The sequence below is a fragment of the Fukomys damarensis genome, unplaced genomic scaffold (assembly GCF_012274545.1).
Source record: "Fukomys damarensis isolate Sample0158 unplaced genomic scaffold, DMR_v1.0_HiC HiC_scaffold_8, whole genome shotgun sequence".
In the NCBI taxonomy this organism is placed as follows: domain Eukaryota; kingdom Metazoa; phylum Chordata; class Mammalia; order Rodentia; family Bathyergidae; genus Fukomys; species Fukomys damarensis.
In genome coordinates this window covers 26,455,768-26,477,283 of record NW_022900920.1, presented here as the reverse complement: position 1 = coordinate 26,477,283, position 21,516 = coordinate 26,455,768, and the positions used below count along the sequence as shown (strand labels likewise).

Genomic DNA, 21,516 nt, shown 5'->3' with positions numbered 1-21,516 from the left:
GGCCCCGCCACATGGGCTGGCCGCCCCGGGGACGAGCTCACCTGACTGGCAACCCAGTGTCTCGAGGGAAGACACAGCTGAGACAGCGCAGAGTTCTGACGTTTTTATTCACTGATCATAAATACAGCCTTGCAGACATCACGCGACTGTGAACGATGTGCTAGCACCTGGAACAAGACCGCACGGAGCACTTGTCGGTTCACTGCCACTGGCCAAAGAGCTTGGGCCCCTCATGGAGTCTTCAGCTATGTGGGGACCCCCTTTCTGATGTAGTAATTTTATTCCTGGCTCATTCTCAACAATTAAAAAATCATAAAAGACTGAGTGTTTACAAGAAAATATCAAAGAGAATAAGAAGATTTTCAGTTCTTCTTAAGAGTCTAAAAGTAAAAAGGGAGTTAGGGAAAAGAGGAGGAAAGGGAAAGATGGCAGGAGTCTGCCATATTTCTTCTTTTCCCCTGAGCATTGTATAAAAACAAAACTAGGGAGGTATTAATGCTGCTTGGAGATGGGCTGCGTCTCTCTGATGAGCCACTCGAGAGCTTCCTGGCGGCCCTGTTTCTGCAGCTCCTTCCCGATCACATCCCTGCAAGTCATGTGGTAATTGTTGAGCCAGTCAAGCTGCAGGGAGAGGAAAGGACACCATATTCACCATCACACCATTACCAGAGCCGCACAACCCAACAGCAAGAGGCGCGCACTGAGAAGAAAATCCTTTCTCCCTGCTTGTTACAGGGAAGATGGGATGGATGGATGATTTCTCTGTATCTACTTCCATGAAAATAGACCAGGCTACACTGCTTGTGACAAAAATCCTCCCAGAAAAGTCTACTGCCTGTGGACTAGCAATGACCACACAGGAACCAAAATTTCCTGGTGACAAGCCAGGACTTCGGGCTTTCCTGAGTGCAATGCTTTAGGGAAGTCTGGACCGGGTACCAAAGTCCAGCTGAGGAGTCAAGACAGGCCCAAAGCCATAAGGGACTGAGGGCAGACAAGCAGGTAGGTTCCCAACTGGCTCTGACATAGCCAAGGCCCCAATTCCCCCATAAGAGCCTTACCAGCTCTGCTGGGAGTTGGGGGCAGGGGTCCAAAGTGAATGCTGTGTGTCAGGCTACAAAGCACCTTGCCATCCAAAGCAGCTCAACAGTGAAGGTGGTGGCAGCAGCAGCCTGGTTGAACCCTGGGGCTACAGACACATTCCTAAGGCCCTTCCGGTTGGGGGAAGAGCAAGAGATATGGAGACAGCCTCCGTGCATACTAAACAGCAATCCAAGTCCCTGACTGACTGCAGTGGCCCAAATTCCATCTGACCATGGTCCTCTGCTGCCATCTGGTGAAAAATGATGGCGTACAGATCCAACCCCAAAACTCCCTACAGTGATGCTAAAGAAGAGACTGGGAGAGAGTAGTTAGCAATGGCCAGGGATTTTATTAGCTCTGCGGACAGAACCTTGTCAACAGAATGGTGCGAAGAGGGCTTTTGCTAAGAGATAATAAATGATACACTACTCTGTTTAGCATGTTAAATCTCACTGCTAGCTATTATTTATGGAACTTGCTTATGATTACCAGGACAAGAAGATATTATCTGTCTATGAAGAGATATTGGCCAAAATATCTCAGAGACTTGGCTACACAAGGCACAATAATGAACTACTGCATAAAACAGATCCCACTGGTCTGTTTTCAGTTATAGGATGGGCTGTGAGTCTCAGGTTAACAAAACTTTCTCTTGCCCATTTACAAGCTGCTTGACCATTCACATGTACTCTTTCCTTTCATAAAGTAACGTAGCATATGGGACAAATCCTTCTTGATTATATACTTTGTGTGCACAGGAAGGACTGTGACCTAGAACTACTTGGTAGGAAGTTGTATCCTTGGTCTTCCAAGAGTACAAAGTGACTGAACAAAGAATCCCTTGCTAAGACCCTGGAAGCCATGCCCAAGAGTCATTACAAGAGACACTAATTCCCATGAGGCACAGAACTTCTAAGTAGTGTGGTTCCCATGTTCACGTAAGCATTTCTGTTCCCTTTTACCCAAGGTATCACTTTCAGGGGCTAAAGAAGAGACTCCTCACAGAACTCTTCCCACCCCTGACACCAGGCCACTAACAGGCCGTTTCTTGCTCTGTATCTATCTACAAGCTGGGCAAACCAGCATCAGCAGGCCCCTTCAGCGTCCTGTGAGTACGAATGCTGGGCTGAACCAAGGGCACTGATAGCCATGCAGAAGCGCCCCATCAGAGAAAAGCTAAGCAGGAAGTAGATGACCTGCCTCTGTCACCCATCTATGAACTGGAGAAAACAAGAGGCGTCTAGCAGAGAGAATCCCATTCCACAGCATTAGTAGGAAAGCTCCTGAACCCTTGCAGTCCCTTCCCTTTAGTTCCAAAAGAAAAGATACTGGGGTGATGCCAGCAGCTGCCTTGGGTAACAGGAACTTCCTATTCCTAGAGCATATTGCCATGCTTGTCCTGTCTCTCAGCCCCATCAATCAACCTCTGGCCCTTGTCTTTCTCTGGAATTTGTCTCCTGGCTTCTAGCTTCCTGGTTTGAGAACTGTTTCATCTGTCCAATGCTAACTGCTCCTGCCCTGTTTCTGACCTGTTTTTCTCAATCCCGATCACCTGCCCGATGGCTCAAGCCTTACTCTAGGTCACCTGCCTGCCACTTTACCTCATCTCCTGATCCTGGGGGCTTACTCTAAGACTTAAGACCTGCAATCCTCTGACCATGGCAAGAAACACTATTGTTCCCAGGCACTGTAAAGGATTTCATGGCCCCAGTGTGGCCACAGCAGGACAACCTCTCTCCTGGTCTGTGTGAAAACTGGGCAGATAAGAGATTTTGCTTCCAGTTTCCTTAATGTTTCAAGCAACATAAGAAAACAATCTTATAAGTGCAATGGCCAAGAGGCCCCACAATCCATCTGGCTCTTTGTAGGGAAGACAAATGGGCTCGTGTCTGCTAAACATGCCTTAGCACAGCTATGGAGGAACAATGCAGCTATTTCCCGCAGAAAAACAACGGCACACTACACCTCTGTCTGAAGGCCCAGAAATACAGATAAATCTCCTGAGTCCTCAGGAGACCTCTACAGTAAAGAAGGCAGCTCTTCACACTTCTAGTAACATTTACGCCACCAAGATTTCCCCATTACCTCTTTGTCTGTAAGAGAATCCACATCTATCATTTTGGTTTGAATTGGAACCAAAGTTAGAGGTTCAAAGGTCAGGCTTCCTCGGTTACTGAAATTATACTGTGGGAGAAGGAAGAAAACAGCAGCTGTTAGTCCTCTTACCACAATGAACCACCGTGTGTGTCTCTCTACCACAGCTGGTGCCTCTCAGAGCCAGGCATATAAAGGAGCCAAAAAGTGGTCAGCTGGTGACCATTTCTAATAGGTACATGAAGCCTCCGCTTTAACACCTGCGCGGTCAAGACCAGCCAAACCATGGGTGCTAAGAGGCTCCCAGCAGCCAGCCCAGACTAATGTCTGCTGCAATGGAGGAAGCAGGAGCAGGGTATGGGGGCATCTGAGCTCAGGGCATCCGTGGTCTCAGTTCTCAAGACCTCTGGGGGAGAAGCCCCCCAAAATCATACTTTTAAGTCAGCTGTGCGGGCTGCCTAACCCACACAGGCCATCAAGTGGTGGCATAGTTGTCCACCAGGCCAGCAGAGCAAGCCAGGTCTTGTTCCCTGGAGTCTCTGGAAGTGAGGCCACTTTGAAGGGCAGTGACTTCCACGAGCAGGAAGCAAATCCCAGAGGTTAACCTCCTTGCAGACTCAGGAAACTACTTCCTTGAATTTAATTTCCTTTCTGGTGATTACATCACCAAAGGGAAAGAAACAAACAGACATTTTAGGTAAAGTTTTGTACCTAAAACTCGGCAGCCTCTAGTAACACTGATGGAGAACAGAGTAAAGCACCTTTCCTGTACTACCTGTGAGGCCTGAACCATGACATGACCCAGGGTTCCCAAATGCTACCTGACAGAAATCAGCCGGGGAATGTAGTAAAATTATTGCTTCCAATTATCGCTTCTGCCCTTCTTCAGAACCTGGGTGGGCCCAGCAACTAGTCCCTTGACCAAGCAGAGGGGACTTCATGACTACAAGCTGTCTCCAATAAACTCAGAGGTTCAAATCACATCAAGCAGGGGTCACCTTGGGATTCGATGAGTCACACAGTTCTGGGTCCCAGGTCACCAAGAATTTTCTTTCCAGCTTTGCAGGGAAGGAGAGTGATTTCAGTAAAGTCCCTGATATAGGGCAAAGGAAGCTTCATTTTGGCCCCAGAATGGCACAATCTTGACCTCCATCTTCCCACAATAAAGAACAGATTTTTTTTTTTAAACAAGTAAACACTCACCTTGGTCTTCACGGGGACCACCAAGACAACATTCTCAATGCGGATACCAAATGTCCCGTCTTCATAATACCCTGGCTCTGAAACAAACAAACCCCAAAATAAGCAGCGGCCAGACTCCTGGGATGAGCGCCCACCCCAAAGAAGAGGAAACTGGTGAAGGATCCATCCTATCCAGTGGAAGAGCCCAGAGTCACCAACTTTTCCCACACAACCACTCTTTTAGGCACTTGAGGTGCAGGAAGACCGGCTCTGAAGCTCTGAGAACTACCTTCAGGATAGGTGGTACAGTAACAGGGGATTTGCTAAATAAATCAGGCTGGATCTCCACAGGACACAGTGACGTACATAGGCATTAAGTTTATTTACAATAATTTGGCAATGACGAGGGAAAATGTAATACATTAAGAAAGCTGAATACAAGGCTGGGGATTTAGCTCAGTGGTTCTGCCACCTGCCTTGCAGGTGCAAGGACTCAAGTTCGATCCCTGGTACCCAAAGAAAAGGAAAGCTGAATACAACACGTCCAGTTATGATCTCAATAAAAACACACCAAAAAAGCTTATTAATTCAAGATGACCAGAGGGGGGAAATCATTGCCAATTTCCTTTAAAGTAACAAAATATAAGAAACAACAAAGTGTCATATGCCCTCTTCGTGCAGGACACCTACCATCAGTGACAATCATGCCTGCCTCCAAGGGCTCATCAGAGAAGGTTTTATAACTAATGCCACAAGGACCCTCATGGACATTCAGAAAAGACCCAACACCATGTCCTGTTCCGTGCAGGTAATCCAGGCCAGAATCCCACAAAGCTGAACGGGCAAAGGAGTCCAGAAGGTGGCCTGAAAGACATACAAAGGACCAATGAAGAATTCTGTGCAGCACTTCAGAGACAGGTTTATTATATCAGGTTCCAGTAGGTGAAATTGAAAGCAATGGGTAAAAGTTTCTAAAGAGTTCAGACCCACCAGGTAGAACTTTCTAATAATCAGAGGAAGCCATACAGAATTCAGTCTGAAGCTGGGGAGAGCCATTTGTCCTGGATGGCAGTAAGGGCATGGACACCTGCTGCTGGGTAAAGCTGCACAAGTAACACACATTCCTCTCCTACCTCTGTGACCCTAACATTTCAGTATGGCACACTTGAGACTAATCAGACTACAGGCAGCCAGGAGGAAACAGGCTCAGGCAGATGAGCACACAGCCATATAACCATACTTATGGAGGCCCAGGCCTTGCCAACTCACAGTCCATGGCCCCACGCACTAGACCTCAAGAGAGGACAGATCTAAGCATCACACAAGGACCATCAAAGGAGTCACTGCTGAAGGGCAGGCAGGAGGCTAACCCTGAGGCCTTCACGCTTCACTCCTACGGGGCACCTGCGTGTGTCACCCAATTCATAAGCAGTCGGAAGTGGCACAATCCTAAGACTGGCTCAACGGAGTGGGGTCATCTGGGTGTAGTCACTGGGTCCAGGAGATTCACTCAGGCAGCCCCTACTCTCCTGGGCTGAAGTGGGCTAGGGACTGACCCAGAAAGGAAAGGACATGCTTTTCCACTAACACTTAGGTGAGAAAAACAGCATGCCAGAAGGGACCACCTACCTTTGGTACCTGTCGGGAAAATGGCTGCGCTCACGGCTATGTGGCCCTTGAGGACATATGTGAAGCATTCCTGCCAAAGAAAACCCAGGGGCACATTGCAGAAGGGAAGATACTCTAATTCTGTAGTTTTCTGGTAATTCAGAAAACCCTGTCTGTTAAAGTTTAACATTCATATAAAGAAACATTCGTATAAAGAAAACAGTGAAAAGAAAAAATAATCTCACAGATAAAAAGTCTGGCTTGGCCACGGACCCATTTTCCAGAAAATCTTGAAGTAAGAGAGTACCGTCAGAGAGATGACCCTACAGAACTTCACTATGTAATAAACATTCAGACCTACCCTGTGCCGTGTGAGCTTTACAAAGTACAGATGAGCCTAACAGCACAGTGCCAGGTGCTGTACTGAGAACAGTACATCAGTCCCACTGCTCCTGATAGATAGGGGCACCACTGCTGTCCTCACAGCGGCCAAGTGGCAAGGCCAGGTCACACATTTCCTGGGTGCCAGGATCTGACCTCGCAGCCAAGCAGTCTGGCCTCCACACCCAGGCTCCCCACTGCCCTGTGAGCCTCACGGGTCACCCCACTGTCCAGACAAGAAAAGTGCTTCCTGGGAGGTCAGGGACTTGCCAGTAAGTAGCAGAGGCCAGACTGAAACCCCCATCCTTGGTCTTGCCTGGGGCTCTTTCCATGTCAAAAAGTCAGGCCGGGGATTTAGCGCAGTGGTTCCACCGCCTGCCTCACTAGCACAAGGACCCGAGGTTGATCCCGGTACCAAAAAGGCTCATCAAAGGGATTCTGGACCTGAGGCCCAAGGTCTTCTAAGGTACCAGTGTCTGCAAACAGACAGGCAAGGCACCAAGTCGGCCCTCTGCACCCTGCACTGCAGCAGGCCCTCGTCCTGGGAAGACCATCCTGAATGAGCTCCCCCAAAAGACACTGTCCCTCAGAGGCTCAACTAACATTCCCTGGGCACGCACTATGCTCCGGGAACTCAGTGGCCCACAGAAACCCCAGGACCAGCCGAGAAGGTGGGCACAGTTTTCTCCATGTTTTTGGATGGTAAAACATTGCTGTTTACGATTGCAGAGTGGGTAAACAGCAGAGCGGAACACAAATCAGGTGTTCAGACCCCGGCACACATCTCTCCACCTCACAGCTCTGTGTCCCCTTCCCTCACCAGTGATATGAGAAACAACAGTGTCTGTAATCCAGAAAGCTCCCTGAGAAGTGGGCCTGGGAACAGGAACATTGAACTGCAGAAAGAAGGAGGGCCTCTCAGAATCAAATCTATACACTGCTTGTAAAAACACCCTTTCACTACTTTCTCCATGCCCAGTCAGATTCCACCTGACCCAAGAGAAGGCCAAAGCATTTTAAACTGGAATCTGAGCTGCCTTGACCTTAACAAAATGCTTTTGAATTTCATCCGAATGTCTTACCCTACAATAAACAGAAATCATAAAGCAGGTAAGCCTGCTTCCACAAAAATGTCTAGCTTTAGCATCCCACATATAACTGTCACTCATTTGCATAGTCCCTTTTCAGAAAAGCTCTTCTTAAGAAGGCAGAGAGGGTCTCTTGAGTTCTACCTCTACCTTACCTTCTCATAGGCCGTGGGGGTTCCAAAATGCATGGTTCGAGTCACATCCGTGGTTCCATCCCTTTCAAAAATAGAAAAGAACAATTAAGGGTTCAAAGTAAGTTTTTTCTCAAATATGAGGCAAGCAAGCATGTGGAGAAATCCGAACCCTCACTCACACCTGGCTGACATGCAAATGAAGCAGCCACTGCGGAAAAGTCTGCACACCTTAAAAAGTTAAATATAACTCCACACCCAGGTATACCCCCAAGACTGGAAAGCTGCACTGGGAACGTGTACTTACAAAAATTTAAATTAAAAAATAACAATCAACAATAATTTTGATAAAAAATTAAGTTAAATGGGGATATAAAGAGACTTGAAGGCAAAACTTTCACATCAATGTTCACCACATTCATGGAGAAAACTCATGGATGGATAAAAATGAGGTATAAATATACCATGGAATATTACTGAGCCACGTAAAGCAAAGAAGCACTGGCAGATGCTATAACACAGATAAACTCTGAAAACAGTATGCTAAGTGAAAGAAGCCAGACGCAAAACACTCTACATTATAGGATTCCACTTATATGAAGGATCTGGAAAAGGTATATTCACAAAGACAGAAAGCAGAGTAGCAGCTCTCCTGGGTGAAGGAAAAAAAGGACTGAGTGCTGTTGAGCATGAGGTTTCCTTTCAGGGTGATAAAAATGTTCCAAAATTAGTTGTGGTTGTTTCAGAACTTTGAGCAGGTACAAAAATATTAAATTTATATTTTGAGTGAATCATTGTTACATGAATGATATCTCAATAAAGATGTTACAAAAACGAGACAAAACGTGAATGCAAACATGGTTTGATAGGGCCAGAGATTTACCTCAGTGGTGCTGCCCCTGCCTCGAGAACATATGGTTTGATAGGGCCAGAGATTTACCTCAGTGGTGCTGCCCCTGCCTCGAAAGCACAAGGTCCTGAGTTCAATCCCCAGTACCGCAAAAAACAAAAACAAAACAAAACAAAAAAAGGCTTGCTACAGTGAGAATGATTCAGCCCTGCCTGTGAGGCCTCTGCCGGGGGAGACTCCATCACTGTGTCACGACTGAGGGAGACAAAGCACACAGAAGCCTGGGGCTAGGCAAGGAGGGCCAACATCTGCTTCTCATCATCGGGAAAGCACGATGGTTACTGGACAGACATTAAAGACACCCAAACACATCCCTAACCCACCCTCACCCACATTCCTGATACAGAGGAGGTGACAACGCAGAAAGGAGCAGAAGTCTACACCCGAGCACCAGTACCAAGTGATCCCGGGCCCTCAGCTCCAGGCTGAGGCCAGCGCAGTGCCCCGAGGCTGAGCTTGTTCTGGGTGACTGGCTGAGCTGTAAAGCCTGGGGCCAACTGCCACAGGACACTCTCGGTGCAGACAGTTCCTACTCACTCCTGCCCAAGATGCTGCCCCGTCTTAGTTCACCTCTGAGAAACTGTGAGGGGGGATGACTGTGAAAGAAGTTCAGATTTTCGGGGCAGTGCTCACTTCTCGTCACTCATTCACATTGAATCCTTCCTTCACAAGGCCCTAGGGCAGCTGCAAGTACTGGGAGCTGGCAGGCAGTTTTATGGGCTGGGGCAGGACACTTTCCAAAGGTCCCAGGCACTTGCTTTATTTTGCAGATATTTATTTAGTACTTTAACGACTTCCAACCAAGGACTAAACAATTCCATCAATCCACCTTTTGCAGGAACAGAGTTACAAGGGGGCTATTTCAGTTAGGGATGAAACAAGGACAAGACAGAAGCAAGTCTGCTAGTGGCCAGCGCACAGTGCGATTCGCAGCTGGAGCCTGGCTAGTCCACCCCTCATTGGCGTGGAATCCAAGTTCAGTTTTAAGCATCAGGGTCCACTTACTTGTACTGAGCACCCGAGTCAATGAGGTACACTTCATCCAGGGACAGGGTCCTATTCGTCTCAGGGACTGGCCTAAGAAAGTTAATTAAAAATTAATTACTCCACACACATAAACACTTACTGAATCTGAGAGAAGAGCACACAGAGTCTTGGGCTCTTTTTAAAACTTTAAGTCCGAAACCGTACCAAAAGAAAAAATTAAAATTACCAATAAATTAATTATCCCACTCAGTTTTACACTTCCACTATTCAGAGACTCTGTCAACCCATCTCCCCAACTAAATAAAGAGTTCAAGAAAAACAAGAAGAGCATCCCTTTTTATCTATTTACCTCTGCCTCTGAACATAAATGGGCGTTTAAGAAGTAACTGTCAAAGTTACTGTCAAATGAAAATGAGAACCCACTGAAGCAATAGGACTTAGCCTGACTCCCGGAATTGGGCAGGAGCAGCCTGGAGTCACCACAGCCTCACATTTGTCTCTGGAGACCCCGTGAACTGCCTCAGCCCCTGGGCCCCCTTCAGTCTGAGCCCTCAGGCGCTTCATGACTCACTCCTGATACCACCAGACATGCAGGGGCCGAATGGACAGCACTAGGGCACTCTTATGACGGAGCACTCTTTCAAACAGCATGAGAATTTTTAAAAAGTGATCTACTGTCCCCATGCAGTTTTCTAGACATCACCACTGTGCAGTGAATGTTCAATGGCGTGGAAGACAGCACTCAAATCCCTGCCACAAGTATGACCCCTCTCCAGCAACACGTAAGGAAGCCAGGGGCACAAGAGCTACAGCTACAAAGAAAACCACCATCCACAGGCCTAGCCTCCAGTGCCCTACTTCCAACAGCCTGCAATAAACTCCAATGAAGAAGCAAATTTCTGGTCCTTGCTTAGAAAAATTGTAATGATTTAATCAACAGAAAAACTCCAGGATAGTGTGCAACCAAGAAATTCATTACAAGTTAAACTGAAGTCCCTTTGATGTTTTAATGTTGGAACAGCAGCATTAGTATGAGAACTGTATTGTCATATCTGCTGACTGTCTCCCACACACAGCTTCACAATCTGCCCTGCGACTAAAAGCTCTAAAAGCAATTATTTAAAAATGGGAAAAAAACGGTGCCCAAGTACAGCCCAAAGAGACAGACCAAGTGTTCTCTCTGTAACTGCACACCACAGATGGGGAGCACAGGGCTCCAAATTCCTAGTGCAAAGTGAAACAGGTAAGCCTGGCAAAGCTGAGGCTAAAGCCTAAGCCACACCTTGTTACCTTTCCCCACAGATCTGCCTGCCGTCCTAACTGCCTCGGTGCCCCTCTGGTCTCACAGCTAAAGGAAGCGCTACCTACAGAAAATGAGATGCCCCACCAGCCAGTGACAAGTGTTTTGGAAATGGAGGCGGCAGAACTCAAAAGATGCACAGAGGACTAGTACATCAAGGTGGCTGCTATTGCCAGGAAATGAAAACACTCAAAGACCTGTCATCAAGATGCAAACGCTGATAGTTTCTGTAGCCTCAGAAAAGAAACACAGACAAGCATTTGACTATGTTATGGAAAATGCCAATCAATGCCACACTGAGCCTAGGTGGAAACTCCCAAAAGGCAGAAGCTTGGGGAATTCAGAGAAAACAGACCTAAGAGGTCTAACACCCTCCCACCCTCTTACTGGGGATCACACTTAGGACCTTGTGCTCGCACGGTGCCACTGAGCTACACCCCTGGCCCTAGGAGGTATAATTTTACAATCTCAACACACACACAGTGGACATAGGGGCCTCTGGTAAAATAATGTCTCTCCCCTGCTCAGGCTCCTGTGCAGAAGCAGCAGCCAAGCCAGGCACGTGTTCCTCCGCATGCCTTACGCGTAGTGAATGATGGCGCCGTTGGGTCCCGTACTGGAAATAGTTGGGAAGCTCAAATCCACAAAGTCAGCCTGCTGCCTGGAACAGACACACATAGAGCAGAAAGGGTTAAAGGTCTTGAGTGTGCGGAGAATCGGGGCCTTCCAGACGCTTCTCATTCGCCTAAGAAATCCGCATGAAGTCCACAGGTCTCCACACCAGCCTCTTCCTTACCTGCGATATTCTTCTGCTTTGTCAGCAGCTGAAATCTCTGTCACACCACCTTTGGGAACCTAGAAAAAAAGTGCTTATAAGTCATGTGAGATAAATGCATGTGTGCCTCACATATGAGAGAAGGAATACATTAAAAGCTTGCTTTTCCCTCAATTCCCATATCCCAGATGTGCAGTCCACAGGAGGCAGCTTACGTCTCCTCTTTAACAGGGAGGGAACTGCCAAAGGCTCTCATCAGAGCTGCCTAAAATAGTTTCTATTTTTTAAATTTTCACTCGATTATTTTGTCTCAGTATTGTACACCAAACCTCCCAAACTATGCATCTAAGTTTAAAAATTCAAAACTATGACTTCCTAGGAAATCATCTTAAGAAAATTATCCTAAAGCAATAAAAAGGATAAATGCAAAGATATTATTGCAGGATTGATTAACAGAAAAAAAAATCAAAAACAGAAGGAATGGGTAGGTAAATCAGCCTGGCCATTAGATGCAACCTCCATTTGAATCCTTTCTTAAGGTCTTAAAATATATGGAAAATGCTTACATTATGATCCTACGTGAACAAAATAAATAAAAATCATATTCTACACACTGAGAGACGTATAAAAATAATTTACAAGGGTGAACAAGTCAAAAGGAAACATGGGGGAGGGGGTTTAACCCTGGTGGGAATAAGAAAGGTAAGTCCTTTCTCTAATTTTAGTTATTTGTGCTGCCGAGGCAAGAAAGTCCCTTTGTCCAGTGAAAGAATTTATATACTATTTAAAGAGAATATGACACTATTTAATAACCACACAGAGAAACCACTCTCTTGCCAGCTACCGGCAGGAAATAAATGGCCACGAGTCAATTTAGCATAAAAAGTTTAAGGCTTAAAGTTCAAAATGTCCTCACAGAATCTTTTCTTCAAATACAATCAGCCTGCCTACAATAAGGATCATTTTTCTTTATAATGAAATTCCACTGTGTTTTGGCTCCCTAACCCAAAAAGTATGCACTGTCAAGGAATTTCTTTCTTTCTCTATGCTACTATGATTTTTTCTACATTAAAGAATTAAATATGTGAGCATACACAGAAAGAACTGCCATGAAAAGTATGAAAGTTAGACCTAGGATTGGACTGCAGTCAACAGAGCCTGGAGGAGGCCACAGCTGCAATCAATCCTATGTCGATATTTCAGAATAAACTCTAACCACATGCTCAGTGAAGACTCACGAACCAACCTCTTTCTCCAACCAGTTGAAGAGTTCACAGAGGGCAACAGCATCTTTAATCTGCTCCAAAAATAGAAACACGTGTTAAGCTACTACTGAAAGCTACGTGGGCAGCTTCAGAGCCCAGCCCTTCAGCAATCCCAAGAGGGCTGCACCTACAGGGGGACCCCAGCCACTGGCAGCCAGCACTGTGCTTGAGGACACTTCCTGGAAGCCAGGGTGCAGTGACTCCCACTGGCAGAGAGAGGGCTCCTCTGCTGTGGAGCAGCTGGGGCACAGTCAGGAGGGCAGGAGCACGGCCAAGGAAAGCTGACCACCAGCCCTACGGGGGCTAGGAAAGACCTGCTAACTGCCAGAGGCTGGCTCTGGGTCCCGATCTCTCTAGACCCATCCTGTGCCCGGAAACACAACCTGGCCCTTCTGGTTTTCATCATTACCACGTTCTCTTCCTCTACATCAGTAGCCCCCAGGCTTTTTGGCACCAGGGACTGGTTTTGTGGAAGAAAGCCTCTCCATGGGCAGAGTTTGGGAGGGAGGGATGTTTTCCAGGGTGATCAAAGGGTGTACGACCTAGATCGCTTGCACGCATGCACAGTGCACAGTAGGGTACGCACTCCTGTGAGAATACAGCTACGCGATCTGACAGCAGGCAGAGCTCAGGCAGCAGTGTGAGTGATAGAAAGTGGCTGCAGATGCAGACGAAGCTTGCCTGCCACTCATGTGTGACCTGGTTCCTAGCAGGCCAAGGACCAGCACCAGTCCATGTCCCAGGGGCTGAGGGCCTCTGCTGTACATCATCAATGTCTTTTTCTGCCCTATGTGCTATATACTTTGTGAAGCTCTAACCCATCAAGTTGCTTTGGTTTTGGTTTTGTTTTGTATTCTGTGACAAGGTTTCACTCTGTTGTCCAGGCTGGCCTCAAGCTTTGGATCCTCCTGCCTCAGCTTCTCAAACTGGGATTACATGGGTTTGCTACCTCGGCTCCCCATCAAATATACTATTTCATCCTCTCACTGACTCTGGAAAGCCAGGAAGATTAAGGCTCAGAGAGAGCAACCTTATCTAGGCACAGGTCGTGCAGCAGGAGAGGGAACTGAACCTCCGGCCATCCCCATCCAGCCTTCCGCACCGGCTGCTGCACTCACGTGAGCCCGCCTCATGCCTTCTGACTCGGCTGAATTCTTCACAGCTTTGGCAATGCAGATGGGGGTGTAAGGCATACAGCAGCGATGATCCTGGGGGCAAAGGACAAGAGAATGGGAAACAAGGCCCGCTCCACCCCGCCAGACCATGGCAGCCAACTCTTTGATCCGGCAAAATGAATTTAAAACAAATAATTTAAAGAGCTCCCACGTGGCACCCACGAGCTATCTTCTGGGGCTTACAGAATCTCCCCTTTCAGTTGATGACCCGTAGCGTGATGAAAAGGGCTTGTGTTCACTGAAAACGGTAAGCACCTCAAACAAGGTACCCTCATCCAGGCCCCACAGGTCTTTGCAATTGCTTTCCAAGCACCCGTGGTCAGAGTTCACAGGCCCCTGAGAGTCTGACCAAAGTGGCCCCTGTCCGGCGAGGCAGCTGACCTGACAAGGGGAGGCTTCCTACTCTCCCCAATTCCATTCAGTGATCACCCCTCAGCTGCTGCTAATGGTCTGATATGACAGGGCTGGGGAGAAAAGTTAGAACCCCTCCTTGTGTGACAGGGAGGGACTCAGTGCAGCTGGTACCTGCAGAGCTTTTCAAACTGCTTTCCTTCTCCTGTCTCTCTCTCTCTCTCTCTCTCTCTCTCTCTCTCTCACACACACACACACACACACACACACACACACACACCCTCATAAAACAGGGACAGCAAAAGTGATCCCTACTTGGTTTAAGGAAGTACAGAGGTCACACACAGTGTGACAATGCCAAAGATGCAGTGACAGGCCAGGTTTGGAGAGCCAGGCCTAGGCTCTTCCGTGGATGGCCCACTGCTCAGTGGAAGAGGGCACTGCCAAACTTGCCAAGGCCACCTGGCCACCAGAAACCCAGATCCCACAGTCCCTCGGTCTCCTAAAACAGAGCTATACAAAGGCAGAACAGGGAAGTGGCTGGCAGGGCTTAGGCCAGAGCAGACTACCAACCTTGGGGATGGCCTCGCTCACAGCAAAGCTGGCCTTGTCGCTGACCCACACCTTCTCCCGTGGGGAGAGACAGGCACACAAGGTCTTGAGCTCACACAGGATGGACTTGTAAGGAAGCACCTGGATTCTGTATTCAGCCTCCAAGCCCAAGTCAAGAAGCAGGTGTTCTTTCACACTGGGAGCATCTATACGGTCTCCATCAATGAAGAGCCTGTGGGGACCAGAGGTGGGGGGCAGGAAGAAAGTGGCACATGAGACAGTGGGTAAGAACAGACACGCATGCTCACACACAGGCTCCGTCTCTTGCACCGAAGCCAAGCAGCTTTTCCTCCCTCCTCCACTGCCTCCCCAAATCCTGCCCTCCTGTGTTCCCTGTGCTCGTGCGTGCGGTCATCCTTCCCCCAACCCCTCCCCCAGCTAGAAACCTGGGCCCTCTTCTCCCTAATGTCCTTCTTCCCCTCCCCAATCAAGATCCTGGCACCTACAGCCAAACCTCCACCAACTCTGTCGCTCTGTCTACAGCCCTGCCCATCAGCACCTCCTAGCCTCCAAGTCTTGTCCCACCCATGCTATTCTTCAGTCCTAACATTTTGTATCATTTACAAGGCTGATCATGGGTCCCCTCTGAGCAATTTACTCAGCAGCTCTTCACCATCCTTGGGACAGGAGCCCAAGCGCCTAGACCTGGCTGGGTGAGCTGTGACCCTGCTTACCTCCTCGCCTTGACTACAGTGAACCCCTCCGTGTCTCCCACACACGGCTCTCTCCAGCCCAGAGCCTCTCTAATGCTTCCCCCTTTGCCATTCCTCCTTGCCCCAGCGTGGACCTGGCTAATTCATATTTACCCTTCATCTCTACTTCAGAATTACTTTCCCCAAGAGTCTCCTCTATGCCCCAAATCTAGACTAGGCCCTTCCTGTAGCACCTGTGCTGGTCCCAGGTGGGCTCGTGCCCTTAAGTGCCCAAATCCACTGGAGAGAGGAGATGCACAGCTCCCCAACTCTAAGCCATCCCTCTGTCCGTGTCACTCACCCGAGCACCTAATGCTGGCGCCCCAGCATGACACACAATCAATATACTGTCAGACTCAATAAAGCCACCCAACAGAAAAACAAGAGACAGGAAAGTTGCAAACAATACCTTGGACAGATTGAGAATCCAACAAAGCACAGCTCAGGGGATTTCCCCACACCTTGTCTAGCCTTCAGAATGAAGGTTATTTGCACTACAGACCCAGAATTGCATAACTGAGCAAGTGTATGTATATATATATATATATATGGCTTCTAGAAAACATGGAATCAGATATGTGGCCTGAACAAGACCTTGCAGCAGAATTTCGTGTACTAACATGACTAGCTTTGTCTGAATGTCCTTGCTTATTTATTTTTAAATCTCAAGGTACTATAAATACTTCCATAGACTTCAAGTCATTTGATGAGACAAGATATAAATAAACGCCTACTTTGACGGCAGACAGAAGGGAAAGACGGGAAGAACAGGAAAAAGGAAGTCCACTGAGGAAACGGCAGGCAGGGACTGCTGAGTGGGAACCAGAGAGGGGAGCCTGGAGGTCCAAAGGGCTTTGGGAAAGGAGTTCCAGTCCAAGGGGTGGGGTGAATACTCACATGATCGTTTCTAGTCCTATCACTGCATATGAGAAAAATACTGGGTTGTGCTCCACATCTGACCCTCGAAGATTGAACAGCCCTAAAATAAATCAAAATGAAGACCCTGTCATCTGACTGGCTCCCAAATCAAGGTTTAAGGGTAATTTTTGGAGCGGGAAGGGCTTCAGCTAGGAATCCAGCTACTTTACCAAGGATTCCCTCCCTGGCTTCTCTCAGAAAAACAAGAACCTGCATTTCTACAGCTGAGCTGCAACTTCTGGTGTCTGCCACCAGATGGCAGCAGAGCTGTTTCTCACACTGCCACAGCACTCCCCAGAATTCTTAGAAAACATGGAGGCCCCTATCCTAACAGTGGAACTGAAATGACCCACCTAGTGGTGACCTGCCAGGACTGAGTTTGCTGACGCTGACGCAGACCTCTGCGTCATAAAAAAAGAGACAAGCACTCTTCTTTCAGAGGCAAATGATCTAAGGTGGAAAAACTGCCACTCGCCCCAGTGGAAGGAGTCACAAGGCTGTGGCCACTGAGTGAAAGTGAGTCCTGTGCCTGCACACGGTCTGCTATGCTGGCTGGCTGGCTGGCTGGCTGAAGACCTCTGTGGCCAGGATCCAGGGTCTGGTGAGATCACTAAACGTCTGAGAAACTGGAGGCAAGGAGAGGGCACAGCTCTGGACCCAGGGCTTCCAGCCCCAAAGGGACTGCTCTCAGAGGGTTAAAAAGCCCAGGGATAAAAGTGCTGCTTCTGTTTTACAAGAACACTTCTCAAAGTAAAGCAGGGAGGTAATACGTTTTAACCTTTCATACCAGCACTTCTTTTAAAATGTACCACACTACCCTTAAAGCCAGCTAGAAGCAAGAAGAAACAAACTCTCAGAAACTGAGACATGAATTCATGAACCAAGAGTTTGATAATAGCATTCCAAGGGAAAACTAGAAATAACCTAAGTTCATCCATAGAGAAATGGTTAAATAAATTATGGTACTAGGGCCGGGGATTTGGCTCAGTGGTTCCACTGCCTGCCTTGCAAGCGCAAGGGCCCAAGTTCAATTCCTGGTGCCAAAAGAATAAAATAAATTATGGTATTATCATGTGATGGAATATTTAATACTTAAAATTATGTCTATATACTGATACATTTTAAAATCAGGCAACACACTGATATACCCATAGAAATATTAAATACTGTCTCTGGCTAAAAAGAGTATAGGAATTATTTTTAATTCTTTCTACTTCCTTTACATTTTCCAAATTTTCCACAGTGGGAATGTGTCGTTCTCATACTCAAAGGTAGAATGCTGGAGTTATTAAGCTAATTATGGACATAAATCACTGATACATGTGATGAAGCTTTGAGGACTGAAAAGATGAAACAGGACTAAAGAGACAGGACACTGTGTAGTAATCTCTTTTAGTAGTGAGAAAGGCAAAAGTGTAAAACAGTGTCTCTTCTCAGTTACTCTGGATCAAATCCAATCAGAAAACAAGAGACAGAAGGAGTTTCAACCAGATTCCTTCAAATTCTAGACAGTAACAGAGATTCTGAACAATTTCCACGGGGGTGGTTTAAGGTCGAAGACTGAGAAACTGCTATCAGTATCAAAGGACCTAGAGAGGAGCTTTTAGTTCCTGAGTTTTCTGGGGTAGAAATGTTCCCAGAATATTCTCAACTGTGAAAAGTTTGGAAAAGTACAGGGAAAATATAAAGAAAAAAATACCTCCTATAATCTCTTTTACACTTGTAGAGAGGCTGACAGAAAACTTCTGGAGGAAATGCACTTTCTCAGAGGAGCCACAGTCCTGAGAGACGGGCCAGAGGTGGATGTCGCCATCACCCACGGACTCACCCTGAGTCCCTCAAAACAATGCTCTGCGCCAGGCTCCGAACCCCCTTCCCAGTAATGCTTTCTCCTTCATCCTAACTGGCACCTCCTACACCCATTTGGCGACCCAGCCTTTTGCTTATTCCCTGGCCACTTAGAAAGCTGAATGGCATGAACATACGGATTTCCAACCAGTGAAACCAGAGCACTCACATGCAATCTCATCCAGGGCAGTGACCACAAACCATACAATGTTCCTCTCAGCCATCTTCAGCCGAATGTCTGCCACCTTCTCCTTCCAGGAGATGCCTGCAAGAAAGCAACAAAAGCCAACTGAAAAACCCCACCCCAAATGCTCTTACATCAGTCACACAGGCAGGAGGCCTGGGTTCAAACCCTAGACAAGAGGTATGACTGGCATGAGCCCTGACTGCCTCCCCAGCAAAATTCACTGTTCACCCCACAGATGTCTATGAAGCACCTCGCCTTGCCAGGAGCAGGCATCTGTAAGGGACTGTACTGCTCACTGCAGTTATAGCTCTGGAATAGACCCAGTCCCTTCCTCATAGGACTTACAACCCAGAGGAGAAGCTAGACAAACCAGCAACGAATTACAAGATGGTATGAAGACCGAAAGGACAGGAGAACCATAGCGATCGAAGTGAACTCACCGCCCAGCAGAGCACAGCCAAGCCTCAAACGTCAGAAGAGTATCGCTTTACACTATTTAGGCTGCAAGACTTGTTTTCAGGGCTAAGACTCAGGAGTTCTCTGTGATCCGACGCGCGTAAGTACCACTTTCAAATCACACTTGCTGTCAGACAGCCAAGGCCTCTGCTGCTGCTCCCAGCATGAAATTGCAGCCCAGAAGGAACTCACCCCATTGAACCCCAACTACTCTACTACAGTGGCATCTGTAACTCAGGTGACAGCCACCTGTAACAGGGAAGGCACCTAACACAGCGTCCTGCAATGAACAGGCACACAAATGTTTACAGAATAAAAAGCTTTACCAGCAACATTTGCTTTCTCCTCTCCTATAGCAGTAGGTCAGTAGTGCCTCTGCTTCAGTCAAAAAAATTCAAACCATGTAGAGAGAAAATCTTTAGCTGACCTAGCTCACTCACTGAACCCATGCTCCCCAAAGTGCGATACCCTCTGGCAAGGGTGTCACACAGGAAAGCAAGCTGTGGGCTGCCCCACAGCCAAGGGCTGCTTTGAAGATCAGCTTGGAATGCGGCTGAAAACTTGGCAGAATCTGGGTTGTAATGCTTTCTTCCCAGGACCCCTCTGGGCGATCTGCCTGCATTCCAGACATCCCCCACCCACCTCTGCGTTGCCACAGAAAGGCTCCCTCCCCTCAGCCCCACCTCCCTCCACCCAGGCACTGTTTTTATAAATCCACACAGTCTCCCACAAAAGGTTCACAGTACACGCCATTCACCCATCACTATCACACAGGCCAAAGGAACAGCCCACAGAGCCTCTACGGCAGAAGATACAGGATGGAGACGGACTGAAGTAAACCTACCAGTGCTAACATGAGCAAAGGAAGTCAATCCTAGACACTTCTGGACTGCATTTCCAGGATCAGACACAGTGGGGTGGCAGTTAGTAAATGAGGGTAGAGAACAGTCCTCTCTGCACAGCACCCAGAAGAGCATTACAAAACTGAACCAGGCCACAGTTAGTGGCAACAGTGGAAACCAAAGGCGCTCCTGCTTTCGTCAAATGACCCGCTGGGCCAAAGGTGGGCAAAGGCCACCCACCCACTCCAGTCCAATTCAGAAGACTGAGACTGAGACAAGGTCAAGACTGGGCAGTGACCTGTGTAATCCAGGCCCAGCGTGAGGAGAGGCTTGCACGGGCGCTCTGGACGATCTGTCCAGATTTTGTCAACAAGGTTCTCCTTCACAGGAATGAGGTGGTGGCCAGCACTTCTCAGGACTTTGGCCATCTTCTTCCAGTAATCTAAGGAGAAACATACATGGCCAACCATGAACTAAATACAGGCCTGGCCCCTTCTGAAAGGCGATCACCCCGCGGCCCACCCCTGGGCGAGCAGGATGAGGAACTGTCAAAGGACTCCACCACCAAAGGCCTTCCCAGCCCCATCCTGGCATTCTTCTCACCGTGGCCTCTATCATGACATGGAGTTACGCCGAGCCCCCAACACTGCACATCCCACAAGCACACAAGGAGATTAGAGGAGCCTAGAAGCCCCTTCCTTACCCACTCCAGAAGGGGCCAAGCTCACTCACCTGTAGGGATGATCAGCGGGTCCACACCCACCTTGGATCCTTCAGGAAGCACACTCACCAGCCAGTCTTCCTGGGTTGGTGTGTCCTTCAGCCCTGCAGAGGAAAGAACAATGCAAATCTCCAGCACCGTGGCAGGTCCCCTGCCGACAGCCCGCCTCTGACTGAGTACAAGTCTTGGTTGTAAGGAAATCTTCCCAAAGATCACAAGGAGGGCACCCAGGAGCCCAGAACTCCTGCGGTCAGCATAGCACCTGGAGCTCCCAACTCCCAAGCACATATAGCCCTTCTTCCTTGCAATGACACTGGTTTAGGATACTAAGCTTCAAAAAGGAGTGACTGTGGCCATCGCTCAAGCCCCGGGAGGTAGCCTGGGCCCCGATCCACCACAGGAAGGAGAGCCACGCCTGCTCCCGACTCAGCCGCCATCGTTCAAGCGCAGGAAAGGTAGCTGCATGAGCACCCCTGAACCCTCATAAGACCCCCCTCCCAACCGCACGCACTCTCAGACCTCCTGACTGTGCCAGTCTTTGGACCCACTCTGCAGAGGCAGAGGTGGTCATCAAGGGTATTTTTCTGAGTTCCCAACTTTGAACATCTTTAAAGATAGGGCATGGGAAACCTGTAATACAACGTTGTGGAGTTCAACCATTCAGAAGGTTGGGGAACTCAATCTGGGCCTTGCAGCCCGAGGTCAGTCAGCGTCATGGGGTTCAGCCATCAGCTAACTGAGACCAGGGGACTTGCATCCTCGCTCTGTCTGAGCCATTAAATGGTAAATACACTATATTGAAATTTTGTTCACTGCAGACATGTTCTGGACTGCTTCTTGATTTCAATTTAATTCAAATGATTTAAGGGTGATAGACTAGTGACTACCACAGGTGGTCAGTGTCCAAGTT

The 21,516-nt window shown here is 48.0% G+C and overlaps 1 protein-coding gene across 3 annotated transcripts in view; it reads right to left on the bottom strand.

Annotated features, from left to right (window-relative positions):
- Xpnpep1 (X-prolyl aminopeptidase 1) overlaps positions 1 to 21,516 on the bottom strand; it is a 67,432-nt gene that overhangs the window by 8,534 nt on the left and 37,382 nt on the right. For all 3 annotated transcript variants that reach the window (XM_010634652.3, XM_010634651.3, XM_019209037.2), the window contains 16 exons: positions 20,618 to 20,710; positions 20,184 to 20,327; positions 18,570 to 18,665; positions 16,532 to 16,613; positions 14,904 to 15,114; positions 13,923 to 14,012; positions 12,786 to 12,836; positions 11,561 to 11,619; positions 11,348 to 11,425; positions 9,483 to 9,554; positions 7,592 to 7,652; positions 5,989 to 6,058; positions 5,050 to 5,223; positions 4,381 to 4,457; positions 3,169 to 3,267; positions 42 to 621 (listed from right to left, as the gene is read on the bottom strand). In XM_010634652.3, the coding sequence (XP_010632954.1) occupies positions 493 to 621; positions 3,169 to 3,267; positions 4,381 to 4,457; positions 5,050 to 5,223; positions 5,989 to 6,058; positions 7,592 to 7,652; positions 9,483 to 9,554; positions 11,348 to 11,425; positions 11,561 to 11,619; positions 12,786 to 12,836; positions 13,923 to 14,012; positions 14,904 to 15,114; positions 16,532 to 16,613; positions 18,570 to 18,665; positions 20,184 to 20,327; positions 20,618 to 20,710 (1,586 nt within the window). In that variant the 3' untranslated portion in view covers positions 42 to 492. The remainder of the gene's footprint in view (positions 1 to 41; positions 622 to 3,168; positions 3,268 to 4,380; positions 4,458 to 5,049; positions 5,224 to 5,988; positions 6,059 to 7,591; positions 7,653 to 9,482; positions 9,555 to 11,347; positions 11,426 to 11,560; positions 11,620 to 12,785; positions 12,837 to 13,922; positions 14,013 to 14,903; positions 15,115 to 16,531; positions 16,614 to 18,569; positions 18,666 to 20,183; positions 20,328 to 20,617; positions 20,711 to 21,516) is intronic.